This window comes from Myotis myotis, unplaced genomic scaffold, assembly GCF_014108235.1.
Source record: "Myotis myotis isolate mMyoMyo1 unplaced genomic scaffold, mMyoMyo1.p scaffold_m19_p_19, whole genome shotgun sequence".
Taxonomy (NCBI): domain Eukaryota; kingdom Metazoa; phylum Chordata; class Mammalia; order Chiroptera; family Vespertilionidae; genus Myotis; species Myotis myotis.
This window is the reverse complement of record NW_023416323.1, coordinates 37,925,150-37,941,267: the sequence shown is the minus strand read 5'-3', so window position 1 is coordinate 37,941,267 and position 16,118 is coordinate 37,925,150. Positions and strand designations below refer to the sequence as shown.

The 16,118-nt window shown below is 56.8% G+C and overlaps 1 protein-coding gene across 2 annotated transcripts in view; it reads left to right on the top strand.

Annotated features, from left to right (window-relative positions):
- GNAO1 (G protein subunit alpha o1) overlaps positions 1-16,118 on the top strand; it is a 115,473-nt gene that overhangs the window by 59,787 nt on the left and 39,568 nt on the right. For both annotated transcript variants that reach the window (XM_036346286.1, XM_036346287.1), the window contains exon 3: positions 13,830-13,971. In XM_036346286.1, the coding sequence (XP_036202179.1) occupies positions 13,830-13,971 (142 nt within the window). The remainder of the gene's footprint in view (positions 1-13,829; positions 13,972-16,118) is intronic.

The following is a 16,118-nucleotide window of genomic DNA, read 5'->3' as shown; positions in this document are numbered from 1 at the left end:
GGTAGGGCTGCCTCCTCCTTCCGGGCCAGTGGCATTGCGGTAGGTGAGCCACCAGCCTGCTCCCTTTCTCCCTGGACTCTGTTCTCCTAAAGCCGCAGGGGCAGGGGGAGTGCAGCCCACTTGTCCAGCTACACTTGGCTTCCTGGGGTCCAGGGAGACCTAGGCCAGTCAAGCAACGCCAGTTTCAAACTCCCCTCTGGGGGCCACATGTCTCTCCTGGCCAGGCTCTGCTCAGTATCTGCAGCTTTTGATTCTTGCTCTGCTGGTCTCCAAGTCAGAGGGGAAGATCCCCACACCAGTGTTTCAGCCAGATCTCCCCCATGTACCTCCACCTGCCCAAAGGCTCAGCAGTTCTGATTCAGGGTGGGCAGGTAGATTAAAGAAGGTCCTCTCTCTCTCTCTCTCTGGTTGCTCTTCCCTGTCATTCCCATTCGCAGTTGCCATCGGGTCAGCTGTACTGGTAACGCCCTACCCTTCCCTTCCTCTGGGCAGGCTGTCGCTATGACTGACACCCAGAGACCCTAACACCCCGGCCCCTAAAACCCCCTCCACTCTTTTGTCTGCCTGAATCCGATTAAACACTGGGTTAGATTCCAGAAGCGTATGCTCCAAGGTCCCTCGCAGTGTGGGCCGATCACTGTCCCTGTCCCCCAAGATGACTTGCACTAGTAACAAGGACACAGCGTTCAGCAACGTTGAATCCCATAGTGGGAGCGTTCTTTTCCCAGCTCTCTCTCAGTTCTGCTGATGATGACAAATCCAAAGCCTTGAGTTTGGTGTTACTATGCCTCTGACACCTCTTTTAACACTTAAAAATCTCCCTTTTAGCAAAACGAGAGAGAGAGAGAGAGAGAGAGAGAGAGAGAGAGAGAGAGAGAGAGAACACGCTCGCGCAGGTATCATGCTCACAGTCTTTGGTATGTGCCTTTAGAGTGGGTGGGGAGGCTGACGGGAGAAAGATGGGAGGGAAACCAGCAGTCGGGCGAGGGGCCTGTGTAGTCTGCGATGCCTGGTGTGCATGGAAGGGGATGTGGAGGAGGCGGCCCAAGGTCTGAGCCCGGGGCTCTCCACTGTGTCCAGGTTGGAGTCCTCCCCCGTTGCCATCACGCACAGGACCCTTTCCCACTCGTTGGCCGAGTGCCTCTGAATGGCTCGCTCAAGAGCCTTGCTTCCCATCACTTCTGGGCCACTTCTCGGCAGCCGGAGCCACGTGACTGTCATTAGTGTTCCATGTGTCTGACCAAGCAGCACTTAAGTGCAAACATGGACTGTGGCCAAGCTCCCAGCTGTGCAGAGCCTTCTGCTTGGCCGTGCAACCTGTCGGATCGGGGGGGGGGGGGGGGGGGCATCTTCCCCTGAGGCTGCAAGAAAAGATGGAAGCAAGTTGGACCCATTACACAGGCTTGAGTGTGGTTCACACTGAATATTCCAGAGTCACAGAACCTGTCAAATTCCTGGTTGCCGATATTTATTAGGGTAACAAAAAAAAAAACAAAAAAAAAATCTGCCATTAGTTTATAGCACTCTTCTTTTCTACCAGCTTATTCTAGGAACGTGCCAGCAGCCGGCTCTCTGAAGGGGTCACAGTGCCCACAGAGCCGGCAAGCAGTAGGCCAAGGGCTGTGGATTGCAGGGGCCTGTGGGTCACTAGAGAACACTGGCCCTGTCCGCAGGATCCACCGAGAATGTCCAATTTTTTTTTTTCCAGGAGATCAGTATCTGTTTGTGAGAATTCTCCTGGACTATAAACATTTGCTCCCATTTAAAAAAAAAATAAAAAACTAAACCAAAAACTCAAGACCACTAGAAGCCAAACAAAACACAGCTTTCTCTGGCCCCAGTCCAGGCTGCCGATGGCCGGTTGGCGGCCCCTGCCCTGGGACAGTGGGCCACCCCTCGCTAAGGTTCTCATGCATCCCCCGTTCCTGTAAAACGGGGCCAGTCCCAGGGCTCCTGGGACAGAGGTGATGGAGGGGACCCTGCTTCGGTCCCCGGTCCTGCTGCTTCCGGCTCAGAGACCTAGACCACGCAGATGCTGACCTCCCCGTGTCATAGTGCGCGTCTCCGTAAAGGGGGGTACGTGTGTTACTTGCCCCCGAGACGCGTTGCGAATATTCGATGGGAACACAGACATAAATGCCTGATACAAAGTTAATGTTTAATCCCTGGGAGCTGTGCTTATTGTTCAAATACCATCTGCGAAAATGCTCATCAGAGCTAAAGGGCGTGGTGGGGATTTGTTACCGTTCCGGGCAGTGGCACACCAGCCAGCGGAGGGAGCCCCTCGCCACATCTGCAGCACAGGAGGCAGCCGGCTGGACTGCGAATGGCCTCGCCCAGCCTTCTCCCCTTGATTTTGTTCAGGAACATGAGTGGCCGTGTTGATATTCCTGAAGTCCTGGGACGTGCCACCCTGGGAGACCCGGCGCCGTGTCCCCGTAGCTTCCCTGTGGGCTGGTGTCAGAGACTCCCACACATTGGCCCTGCCATACTCACAGCCTCCAGGCAGCCCCTCCCCATCACAGGATTAAGGGGTGCTGGTGCTGAGGGCACGGGGGGGGACGGGGGGTGGGGGGGAGTTCTGTCATCTCCATTCAGAGAAGTAAGGGTTTAGGGCAGAGGTTCTCAACCTGTGGGTCGCGACCCCTTTGGCAGTCAAATGACCCCTTCACAGGGGCCGCCTAAGACCATCCTGCATATCAGATATTTACATTACGATTCATAACAGTAGCAATGAAAATAATTTTATGGTTGGGTCACCACATGAGGAACTGTATTTAAAGGGCCAGAAGGTTGAGAACCACTGGTTTAGGGGCTGCTCTGGCGAGGTTTCAGTCTGAAGTTGGCCAGGGTTGCCCCTGGCACCTCTAGCCTCCAGAGCCCGGTCGGTGCTTCTCACGTTGACGTACACATGGTGTCAAGGTCACTCCGGTACACAGAGCCGTGTTGATTGTGGGGAACGCAGCCAGATACATGCCTGGCTTCAGAGGGTCCGTTATCTGAGCTCAGGGTATGGTAATAGGCCTGGACCGGCAGCGGTACAGGCAGGATGCTTGCTGACGCATTCTTGCACGGCCAGCCGAAGAGCCCCAGGGTGCTTTGTGATCCGCCTGAGTCAGCAAGTCCCCGCTGGGGCTGTGCAGGAGGCCGGCCTGGCTTCCCAGGCCACGGGCAGCACCTGCGAGAAGGCCCGTCAGTTGCTGGAACCGAAATTGGACCCAGCGCACCGCTAGCCGCACACGCCGGGATGCTGCCTCCTTGTCGGGTGCACGATCTGCAGTTCCACACCCAGGAAGCCAAGGCCTGGCCTTGCGCTTAGTAGGGGGTGCGCTTAGTAGTTGAGTTGAACGTCACTCTTGGGAGCTCAGTTTGTGTCCACCTCGGACGCCGAAAAAAATTGTGTGTGCTCTCTACTCCCTCCCACCCTCTTCCCTGGTCCCGAGCCGCCCCGTGGCGAGGCCATCCTGATCCGCATGCACATTGGAGCGTAAAGCGCAGTCTATGCAGAAATGACTTAGGACAGGTGTCCAGCAGTTGGCTATGGTGATGGTAAGCGGAAATCTTCCGTGATGGGGACACATGGCAGAGTCAGGGTCTCCCAGGACAGACTCCATCCATTCGTTCGTGGTCCGCTCCTTCGGCAACATGTGTCTGGCCTTCTGCACGGGAATCTGAGCCGGATCCTGCCTACAAAGGGGGTTTCCGCCCAGTGAGCGAGCTGAGACGCAGGGAGAGGGGGAGAGCCCACACGGTGCTCTGAATGGTCCCCAGAAGGGCCGGGCAGGGCAGAGCAGCGAGTTCATTGGGTGAGGATTAAGCTATGATGCTGGAAAGGTGTTTTTGTTTGTTTGTTTATTGATCCTCACCCAAGGCTATTTTTCCATTGATTTTTTTTTTTTTAAAGAGAGACTGGAAGGGAATGGGGAGACAGAGAGAGAGAAATATGGATGTAATATCGATCGGTTGCCTCCCATACACGCCCTGACCAGGGCCCCAGGATTGAGCCTGCAACCGAAGTATGTGCCATTGACCGGAATGGAACCTGGGACCCTTCGGTCCATGGGCCGACGCTCTGTCCACTGGGTAGAGCTGGGAAGGTGTTTAAAGAGGAACAAGAGTCTCCATTGAAGAGCCCACTGTGGCAAGAGCAACCTCCGGGTTGTTGGTACCCCTTCTTACTATGAGAATGTCGCTCCCCTCCTGTCCAATTGGTCAGGGGTTTTGTCCCTGGCCGGCCTGATCTCCTTCCTCCGAACATGCTTGCGGCCACCAGCAATCCTTGGAGGCTGTGGTCCGAGGGCTGTCCGTAGAGGGCACAGGAGCATGGGCTCTTGGGAATATCTGCGTTTTCTTGCCGTGTGGCCTCGGGAAGCTCGGGAAGTCCCTGTTCGCCAGCTTCCTCCTCTTTACCATGACGCTTGCACGCACACTTACATGGCTTTACTAAGGCCGGATGCTGGAAGGTGAGTTCAAGGGTCGTCGGGAGGATTCAGCATCTGAATATCCACAGAGACCTTAGCACGGAGCTGCCCCTGTGGCCGTAACTATTCCGCCCCAGCCCCAGCCCCACTACAGGGTGCAGAGCAGTGTGCTGGGTGAGGGTTTGGGCCAGGCAGCGTGCATTTGCCTCTGGTCTTGACCCTGCATCCCTCATGAGGAGGCCTGATCAAGTGGCAGATCTCAGGATGGCGGACTGAGAGGCCCGTCCTCCTTGGACGGCTTGTCCCCAGTGTGAGCCAGGCTCAGGCTTGGTCGTTCAGAATCCCTCAGCTGCAGCCGCTGGACCAGAGCAGGCCTCCTCCTCCTCCTCCTCTTCCTCCTCCTCCTCCTCCTCCTCCTCTTCCTCCTCCTCCTCCTCCTCCTCTTCCTCCTCCTCCTCCTCTCCTCCTCTCCTCCTCCTCCTCCTCCTCCTCCTCTTCCTCCTCTTCCTCCTCCTCCTCCTCCTCCTCCTCTTCCTCCTCCTCCTCCTCCTCTTCTTCCTCCTCCTCCTCCTCCTCCTCTTCTTCCTCCTCCTCCTCCTCCTTCTCCTCCTCCTCCTCCTCTTCCTCCTCCTCCTCCTCCTCCTCTTCCTCCTCCTCCTCCTCTTCCTCCTCCTCCTCCTCCTCCTCGTCCTCCTTCTCCTCCTCCATCTCCTCCTCCTCCTCCTCCTCTTCCTCCTCCTCCTCCTCCTCCTCCTCCTCCTCCTCCTCCTCCTCCTCCTTCTCCTTCTCCTCCTCCTCTTCTTTCTCCTTCTCCTCCTCCTCTTCTTTCTCCTTCTCCTCCCCCTCCTCCTCCTCCTCCTCCTCCTCCTCAGCAGAGGCTCAGGCCTCAGTGAGAGCTCGGGCACTGCTTATGCTCCAAGCCATGCACTGAGCCCCGATCCCTGCATGCCAACCCCAGTGATGGCAAAAATAGGCCGAGAGTGGCACAGCTGGGTCTGCTCCCCCTGCAGCCCAAGTGGATGGATGCCTCTGGCCTCGGGCAGAACACTGCCCACCCCAGCATCCCTAGAAAGGGCAATCGATGCGGGAGCCCACAAAGTGGTGTTTATGGACTCTCTTTTCTTGGGCCATGACCATGGCATCGTGGTTATTAATGAGGAGCCTCCACCTGCCTGAGAAAGGCCGGGGTGGGGAACCCGGGAGGCCACGGCGGGGCTATTTCCATCCACCACACGGACTGGCACCCTTCCTGGGCCGATGCGGGAGGGAGGGCTGGCTGGGCGGGGGTTGCTGTGTGTCTCTGTGACGGTATCTCTCTCGGTCTGGCAGGCCATGCCCTCGCCTGGAATTCTCTCTCACTCGCTTTCAAAGACCTAACAAAGGGATGACGCAGGAGGAGCCAGAAGAATGCGGCTCACGGGGTGCCAAGAGCTTCGGGGGCCGCCTGCGTGCGCACGTGGCCCTGTTTGTCCAGTGGAAATGGACGTGGCAACGGACCCCTGCCGTTTGGTTGGGGCGGGGGAGGGGGGGCGTGAGTGACCCTGGAGAGGAACGTGGATTCAGACTTGCTTTTGGCAGACTTTTCCACAAGCGTCCCCCCAGGAGGGTGTGAGAAATGTGATCTCCCCAAGGAGCCCGTGTCGGTGGCCTGTACCTTTGGCCTTGAACGCTCCTCCGCGGGGAGCTGAGAAGGGTGCTTTTTGTTTGCCCCTGTGTTTCGGAACAAACACTCACCCAGGACGGCCCACCACCCGGGGCAGGTCTCCAAGCCGTCCACTGCGTGCGTGCGTGCGTGCGTGTGCATGCCAAGTGGTCTGGCCGGGGAACCGGGGGCTCTTTCATGCCCCTTGGTCTCTGGCGGTCGGTGGTGGCATGGTAGTGTCCTTTCCCGCGAATCACGTGCTGAGGAGCAGAAAAACAAGCCCTGGTTTAACAAGAACAGGAAGGGGAAACCGAGAGCCTTTCCCAGGATGCCTGTGTCTGTGATCCAGAAGAGCAGCACGGCAGTGACGTTCTCGGGGTTGGTCTGGTGTTTTTTTGTGTGGATTTTTGTTTTGGTTTGGTTTGGGGTTTTTTGAGGATTAGGGGCAGCGGACAGTACTTTGGGAGCTGCTGGTCCCTGGAATGCCTTTAAGAGAAAATGCCCCCCAGGCCAACTTGGCCACTGTAAAGTGGGGTTGGAGCCGAAGCTCTCCCCCCCCCCCCCCCGCTCCCCCGCAGGGCTGTAACCCTCAGGGCCCTCAGAAGGTATGCGGTAACCAGATACCCCCTTTCAGCTCGGCAAGGCCACGTGGCTAGGCCAGTGCCCTGCCGCCATCCTCCCAAACAGACTCGCGAGGACTGTGCGTTGCCTCTGCCGTCATCAGAACTCCTGGTTGCTAAGGACGGCAACCTGCGTCGGAGTGGGAGTAACCGAAGCACAAAAGGAAGCACGCGGGCTCATGTAACCGAGTAGCCTAGAGGTAAAGCAGCTTCAGGCATGGCTGGATCCAGGTGTGGGTCAGGGGCTCAGCCCTGGAACTGAGGCTACGGAGGGAGAGAGTTCCCTAAGTGGGAGAAAGGGTGGTTCTCCAAGGGAAGGGAGAAGAGAAGCTGGGCCAGCAGAAACAGCGGGTGTCCACTCCAGCCCTCCTTCGCCATGTACGAAGCTCACCCCCACACCTAGGCGTATTGCGCGGTGAGCGGTGAGGGGGCCCGCAGGAGCCCAGGCAGGAGCCCGCCCACGGACTGTCAGAGTCCCACCTGGTCCGCCTGGCTGGCAGAGCCTTTGCACCTGTCCACCGTCATCAGAAAGGGGACGTGGTTGGTGGCTCGGGATGTGAGGGTCTGGCCTGCGAGCCCTCTGCCTGAGACAGCGGGCTCTCGCGGCCTTTTCTCTCTTTCCTGTGTTCACGAGGACGCATGCAGGGGCGAGGGAGCAGGGATTGTAAATAATGAACAAACACGGTAGGCAGGAAGGCAGGGGGGCTTCTTCCCCAGGATTGATCAAGATGAGCTGCAGCCTTGCTGGTGTGTTCTCCGCAAAACACAGTAACAAGCTGGCCCCCGACGTGTGGTGCCGTTCGTGTATTAGACATAATGCCCTAATACAGAGGTTCTCAACCTGTGGGTCGCGACCCCTTTGGCGGTCGAACGACCCTTTCACAGGGGTCGCCTAAGACCATCCTGCATATCAGATATTTACATGACGATTCATAACAGTAGCAACATGACAGTGACGAAGTAGCAACGAAAATGATTTTATGGTTGGGGGTCACAACATGAGGAACTGTATTTAAAGGGCCAGAAGGTTGAGAACCACTGCCCTAATAGGAATGCTTCACTTCATTATGTCAGCGGAAGGCGAGAGGGCAGTCCACAGCTGCCCTGATCTGGCAGATGGGAAGGCAGGAACGGCACTTAGATTGAGGCAGTCACATCGACATTGAACCAATTCGCCTCACTCCTGGGCCTTCGCTGTGTTTAATGAACACTCGGGTCTCTGCATAGGCGTTGGGAAAAGGGCTAGGGAGCCCTAACGCGCTCTGTCATCTCTTTGCGACGTCACCAGTGAACTTGACAGTTGGGTTTCAAAGAACGGCTTTTGGATTTTCCCAGAAGGGAGTGTGGAATGGGCAACGTACAGCGGCTGTGTGTCCTGACCCTGAGAAAACCGGTGAGATCCAGCGTGAGGGTTCAAGGGGGTGACCCATGCCCGCGAGTGAGGGGTGATTCTAGTTCGTATCGCTGGGGAAGGGGCACAGGTCCTGGGCCCCGAGGGAAGCCACTGAGCACCCACGGTGGAGGCAGGAGAGGCCGCCGCGGGTGAGCGGGACGGTGGTGGGTCGGGGAGAGATGTATGTTCCGCCCGGCCCACAATGTACCGTCGTTTTCCAGCTGAGCAGTCGCCTGTTTGATTCAGCCATCAGCCAACACTCACTGGCCACTCCCTGTGCGCCGGGCACTGCTCAGGGGCTGTGGTCAGTGAGTGAGACAGACAAGGTCCCTGCCCTCCTGGAACTCTGGGCATATGGGGAAGCGGGCACCGTAGCAGTAAATATATATATATATCAGGTGGTGGTAGATGTTATAAAGGGAGATAAGGCAGGGTAAAGGCAGGGGATGACAGAGGCAAGGGGCCTCTTGGAGTTAGAGAGGTCTGAGGAGGTGACAGGTGAGCACAGCTTGAGTTCAGTGAGGTGTACAGGTCCTCATTTCACAGCGTCTCAACCTTTTTTCTTTCCTCCTAAGAAATCTTTGAAAACCTAATACTTGTATTTTTTAGTATATTTTTTAAATTGATTTCAAAGAGGAAGGAAGCCCTAGCTGGTTTGGCTCAGTGGATAGAGCTTCAGCCTATGGACTGAAGGGTCCCAGGTTCTTTTCCGGTCGGGAGCACGTGCCCAGGTTGCAGGCTCAATCCCCAGTAGGGGATGTGCAGGAGGCAGCCGATCAATGATTCTCTCTGATCATTGATGTTTCTATCTCTCTCGCCCTCTCTCTTCCTCTCTGAAATCAATAAAAATATTTTTTTTAAAAAAGAGGAAGGGAGACGGAGAGAAAAATAGGAACATCAATGATAAGAGAGAATTATTGATCAGCTGCCTCCTACACGCCCCACACTGGGAATCAAGCCGCAAGCCAGTCCTGTGCCCTGACCGGGAATCAAACCATGACCTCCCGGTTCATAGGTCGACACTCCACCACTAAGCTGCAACTGACTGGGCCGCATCTCAATGTTTGGTCCACCAAGAGCACCTCTGATTATTTGTCCCATGTTTTGTGAGCTGCTATATCCCAAAAAGACGACATTTGGCAAAGACGGACATGACCCTGGAGCTTGGTTAACCTGAGCAAAACAGGGTGACCACAGGGAGTTGATACAACCCAGGCCCAAAGCCAGCACGCGGCCTGTCCAAGAGGCTGGGGCAGCGCGCACAGGAAGCGGCCACGGAGGTCCAGTGACATCCATGCTCATGCCCATTGGTCAGTGGAAGAACCCAGACCAGACCCCAGACCTCGGGAGCGATGAAGTGGGGGTGTAAGCCACCACAGAAAGTGGCAGTGTCACCTGAAAACATGGGCAGGGGCAGGGGCAGGGCCAGCACCTAGAAGCTGAGGGTGGATTGGGGGGTCAAGGGGCTCCTCTGGGGAGGCTGGCCAAGCTGCCTCAAAGGATTTCCGGTAACACCGAGGGGGAGCCCAGGCTGAGGGCCTCGATGCTGACCAGCAGAGGGCTGGCCAGAGCCCCGCTCTCTGGGGCCTTCTTCTGCCCACTTCGCCTGGGGATGTGATGCTTGTTGGTGGCCAAATGGCATAAGAACCTGAGTCTTCCGCCTCCAAGTCCAAGGCAGGGTCTTTGTCATCCAAAGCCGGGATCCCAGGATTGAGACCAGGGAAAAGGGCACAGAGCTTAGAAGGCAGCTCTCAGAGCGGCACATGCACATAACACACACACACACACATGCACACACGCATACATACGCATGCACATGCACACTCGTATGCGCGCACACATGCACAACACACGCACACGTGCACCCGCACACGCGCACACACATGGGATGGGAGCTGGCACGCACTCCCACCCCCACCCCTACCACCAGCGCTGAGAGTCTCGGGAAAGGGCAGGGGCCACGCTGTTCCCCAGATAACAGCAGCAGCGGCCCAGTCCTGGAACCCCGCGTCCCGGCCTGGCCCCTGGCTCCGTCTGGTGACAGTTGGCAGCTGGCGTCTTGCTTCTGGCCCGCATTACCCCTTATTAAAAACGGCATCTTTAGAACAGATTTCTGCAAGTCACTGTCCCCAGGACTCGTCTCTTGTTTGGTAGCAGTCCTTCCCCTCGGGAGTGGCCCGCCTCGTACTTTTATTTTACAGTCCCTTGTCGTCTCTGTGGTTCTAATATTAGACTATCATGTTTTAAATAGAGCATTAATTACTAAGGAGGGGCGTCTCATTTATGTTTTAGATCATGTTTTCTCTTAACCATACACTTTCACCCAGAGTGAAGGAGCTGGGTTTTCGCTTGGGTCCTTTCCAAATCGCCGAGATCCTGTGTGCGCACACGCCACTCAAGCCCAGCCCGCAAGGCCAGGCCCGCCCTGCCCCTGGCTTGTTCCGTCCGGGCGTACAGCTTTCTGTCTTCATTAGGAGAAACGGGCTGGCGGTCCGGCAGCCTCCCCAGCAGCTGCTTGAAGCTGGGAAGAGCTCCATCCGCAAGCCCTGTCCACGGGCAGGGGTTTGGGGAAGTGACTCAGGGCCCATTCAGACGATGGGCCTCGAGGCAGCCAGTGCCGACTGCTGGGCGACACGGGGCCACGCAGTGTGAGTCCATTTCCGGAAAAACAATGCACACGTGGGCTCCCAGGTGAAAGGGCTGTCATCTACACCAACACGCTGGACGGTGCCTCCCTCCGGGCGGTGGGGCGATGGCTGCCGGATGGCGGGTCTTCTTTGCTTCTTTTTTGCTCAGCTGTGTGGGTTGGAACCCAGGAGTGTTCCCAGAGCAGGCCTCCATCAGCCCTGGAGAAGTCAGGGAAAGAGGAGGGGGGGCTTCCTTTTAAACGGATCCACACTTGGAGCAGAACCACAGTGGAAGTCAAGATGGTTTGGAAAAGTACACAGATGGATGTTTTTCTATTTTAATAGGTGACTGTTTTAATGTGTGTTAAGAAAAAAAATATAAGTGGTGCGTAGCCCTATGCGATTGGGTCTCTGCTGCCCTCACTGGTCTTTCCCCCACTCCCCCTGCTCCAACCCCACTGGCTCCTCCTCCTTCCTCTAACACAAGGTGCCCCAGGACCTTTGCACTTGCTGTCCTCTCTGCCCCAAGTGCTCTTCCTCACATAAATGCAAGGTCCACTCCTCCTCATCATTCAGGCCTCAGCCTTACATGTCACCTCCTTGCCTGGCTCCTAACTCTGCCCCCCATCCATCGTTAACTACCCTTTGTGTGGTTATTACACTATCATTATTTGTTTATTTCTTTTTTCCTATCTTCCCCTACTGGCCCATGAGTCCTTTTAAGGCAGGGGCCGTGTCTGACCTGTTCACCACTGTCTCTGGGTGCTCTAGGAAGTCTACCTGACCCGCAGCAGTCGGCTTTGTGGATGAGAGGAGGAGGGGATTGAAGGAGGCAGTAGCCTTAAGGCTAGCTCCGGCCCTAGCAGTCAGGGGGACAGCCTTTATGCCCGGAGGAGAGCAAAGCTCCTCCCCTCCCATCCAGGCCTCCAGGTCTCAGTACCTCTGCTCCCTGGGAACACTGAGAAATCAGAAATCCAGGTCCCACCAGGATCACTTTGCAAAACGCACACATCTTACCTCTGCCCAGCCAGTCGTCTGAAACGTTGGACACGCTCTGCCCCCCGCCACCCTCCCAGCACCCCGTTCATTTAGGCCTGGTCACACAGCTCGAGTCTGTCTCCAGAGACACCCCCTTTACCTAGATCCTTAACGGGATTGTGGTGGAGGATGGAGCGGGGCCCCATGCCGGGGACAGGGTGCTGAGGAAGGGAAGCAGAGGAGGGGTGCTGAGCCAGCTGGGAGGTGGAGTGGGAAACGGCGTGTCCCAGCAGCTGAGGGTCTGTGAGTCTTGAACCACCAGAAATTGGGGGCAAAACTGTGTGTGGGCTGTACTCGTCACATTCTCAGAGGCATCTGTGGTTAGAGAATGGCTGCTGGGCCAGATGACCCTCCAAGGTCCCTTCCAGCTGCCGAGCCGGTGGCTCCGTGACCGTATAAGGCCGCTGTGTCTGGGGAGCCTCACTGCGGCTAAGCGCAGCCCTGCACGGAGGGGAAGCAGAGAGCAGAGGGAGCCCCAGCCCTGCTCCCCCCGCCCCGCCCCAGGGGCCCCAGACAGCAGAGGGGAGCCCAGGTGAGGGAGGCCAGGGGTCCCTCCTCGGTTGCCTCTTCCCAGAGAGCTCCGACCTCTCGGGGGGCTGGTGCCGCTCTCCCTCTCTCCCCATCCCCACTTGAGATCTCCCCATTGCGCTGCCAGGTTTCCAGAGTCCAGCTGGCAGCGCCAACCCAAAGCCGGACACTCAGGCCCGCAGAGTCAGCCTTTGCTCGCTCCCCGTATTTCTTCTGGTTTGGTGGCTTGGAACCCCTCTCAGAGCCCCTGAGTTTCAGGTGGGCATCAAGCTTGGCTTCCCTTCGCTGCCCGGGCTCTGCAGGCATAGAACGCCAGTGGGTTCCCACGCTGGCATGCACATGCACACACACACACGTTGGCCTTTTTCAGTGAGCTTGGAGAGGGCGGTTTTGTGCACCTGTGCACTCCTGGCGCCTGTCGTTATGAGTCCTGTCCAGAGCCAGCCCTGTGCCAGGTGGCATGGAAAGGGGGAAACTGAGGTGTGATCACCTGAAGTCCAAGGGCTGACGGCTGGTGGTAGACAGAAGATTCATAAACAAGTCTACTCAGAGATGACCTGACGATGGTTGTCCTCCAGGTGCAGAGCATGCTTCAGACGCTATCGGTTGTAAGTGACAAACTCAAGCCCTGTTACTGGCTTATACAAAAACAAGGAGGGATTATCTGGCTTCCCTCATGGTTAGCTTCAGGCATGGCTGGATCCAGTGGCTCAGATGATGTCTCTGGGACATGATGTTGCACCCTGTCACTCAACCATGCAGAGGACAGTGCTACTGGCTTCGACTGAGGTGCCCATGTGGCCTCCCTCCTGCTCCCCCAGGCCTGGCCTTGTCTCCTTTAGACTCAGACCCGGGCTGTTTCTCCAGCCTCAAACCAGACACCTCCTGGCCTTGCCTCACTCTCCTCGGGCCGGTGCTGTAGGCAGTGTTCCGACGCTCACTTTGTGTGTGAAGTTCTGGGTTCTCAGGGCACCTGGAGCTAGGCACCCAGGGCAGAAGCAGCAGCCCTGCCGGTCAGCGTCGGTCGGCCTGGTGGTCACAGGCAGGGCCTCGACTGCCGCTGTGACACTCACCCTGCTGTGTGACCTCGGGTGGGTGGCTTACCCTCTCTGAGCCTCCATTTCCTCCCCTGTACGTGGGAAATCAGTTTTGATCTCCTAGGATTGTTTTGAATCTTAAATGAGATGGTGCGTGTGAAGCGCTTAGCACAGAGAGGAAGCCCTACACTCGAGCGGGTAAGACCCCGAGCTTTGCTTAAAAACACGAATAGCTAACGTTGATGGAGGGCCTCGTGGGTGCCCTCCCGTGCTAAGCGTTTTCAAGTATCACCCATACCTGTTGACTGCCTTTGCTCTCGTGTGTAGGGACTGTAAAAAGACTGCCTTTCTTTCCCACGATTCTGTTTGTTCAGATTAATTTTGAGTAATTCGGGTAGATTTTTCCTTCAGACCCGATGGTCCCAATGCATCAGCTCAGTAATTCCGCTCCCGGATCAGAAGGGCGCTCTCGGGGCCAAGTGCGGAGGCGCACTCATCTGTGGTGTGTGTGGTTTTTCTCCAGGATCATCCACGAAGATGGCTTCTCGGGAGAAGACGTGAAGCAGTACAAGCCTGTCGTCTACAGCAACACCATCCAGTCCCTGGCAGCCATCGTCCGGGCCATGGACACTTTGGGCATCGAATACGGTGACAAGGAGAGAAAGGTAGGCCGCTGAGCGCAGGGGCCCGGCCAGGAGAGGGCCTGTCTCGGTCCCCTGCTGCGTCCTGATGACCGTGCCAGGCTGCCCTCCGGGCACAGGAGGAGGCTGTGCTGCATGTGGGAGAGAAGGCTAGCCACCCACCTAAGCCAGGAGACCAGTCCCTACCTGGTGCGCGCAAACAGGGGCTTCGCCGGTGGGCAGACTTCCCAGCCACGTCGCCAGCAAGGACAATGACGTTCCAGGGATGAGAAAGGGCGGGTGATTGTTCTAAACTGGGACTCCCACACTGCACAGTACCTGCCCTTGGGCAATTAACGCAGACAGAGAAAATATTTTTATATATATGTTTTTATTGATTTGAAAGAGAGGGGGGAAGGGATAGGGAGGGAGAGAGAGAAACGTCAATGAGAGAGAAACATCGATCGGCTGCCTCCTGCACGCCCCCTACTGGGGATCGAGCCTGCAACCTGGAATCAAACTGGGACCTCTTGGTTCCTGGGTCGACACTCAGCCACGGAGCCACGCCGGCCAGGGGAGGAAATAGGTCTCAAATGTAACAGCCTACCTGGCCACCACCCCCTCCTGAGGAGAGCTCTGCATGCCTTGTTTGGGGGGTGAGGGTGCAGCCATGTGAGCTGATTTTTTCTTCCCTCGAACCAAGGGGTGTGCTTTCTGCCCCTCAGGGGTGAGTCTGAGAACCTAAGGGGCTCCCCTCCCTGTAGGAAGGGGATGTCCTAGAACGGGGACTGTTTTTCACTTGAGTTTCCAGGCGGCTGATAAGTGGTGGATGGAATACGTACATAAAAGCTTCTTATTTGCAAGCGTCTGCATTAACTGTAAGACTGAACGTTATGCAGCCACACTGGCAAAATGAAATTAAAGGGAGGGAGGGAGGGAAACAACCTCAGGGAATTCTATCCCGAAGCTGCTCTCGGCCCCCTGGTGGGATTCCGAGTCCCAGTTCCTCTCGCTGTGACCTGGATCGAGAAAGGGGAGCAGGTGGAGGCCTCCCAGTGCCCTGGCCCCACAGGGAGCCTCTGACTACTGTGTGGTTTGCCCGTGTGGTTAGCAAAGACATATCCCGTCTTTGCTAAAAATGACCTTCATCCCAGAGGAAAATTCCCCTCACCTCCTCCGGGTCAGAGATCTCACCTGCGACCGAGCTTGGCGTGTAAAATTCAATGCTGATGCACAGAATTCTAACTCCACGGCCCAGAGTCGCCCCAGCTCAGGCACTGGCTCCTCCAGGTGCAGGGGAATGGGGTGACGCAGTGTGTCTGAGGCCAGCCCTGGAGCCAGGGAGCTGGGCGCTGGCAGGAGGGCCTGCCCCCAAGCACTTCTCCCCAGGGACAGGCTCTGGTTCGGGCCAGAGAGTTGGGGCCCCTGGAAAGAGGGCACTGCCGTTCTCCAGCCTTGTTCCCTTTAAGCACTCATGGCGGGGCGGGCTCAGGGCGAAGCGGGCGCTGCGCTGGCTGCTGGGGACGCAGATGAGCGCAGGGGGAGAGGCGGACAAGCGCAGGGGGAGAGGTGCTGGAGGAAGCAGACAGTCAGCAGATACCGACTCAGACCATCAGAGTGGCCGAGGTGGCTGCCCGGCTTCATTCATTTCAGCAATAACGGCCACAGTGGTAACAGACAGCTATGATGTTTTATTGAGTGTATTGGGGTGACACTGATTAATAAAATTATAAAGGTTTGAGGTGTACGATTCTATAACACATCATCTATATATTGCATTGTGTGTTCACCCCAAGTCAAGTCTCCATCACCATTTGCCCCCGACCTTTGCCCTCTTCTACCTCCCCTCACCCCCCTCCCCTCTGGTAATCCACATACTGTTGTCTGTGTCTATGAGGATGTGTGTGTGTTTGTTTTTTGCTTAATCCCTTCACCTTCTTCCCCTATCCCTGCACCCCCGCCCCCGCCCCCCAACAAACAGCCATCATTTACTGAGCACCTGCTAGTTGCCAGGCACTGTGCTGAGCACTTGACATATATCCACTCATTTCAGTCAACTCTGGTCTGATCTTCAGACCCGGGGCAGACCACGGGCCTTGGCTCTCGGTCCGCCTTTCAGCAGAAGCACAGTACCGAGTCTCAGTTAACCAGCCAGCAGGCACCCGGGAATGGCGTGCCTCGTTTTTCCAGGT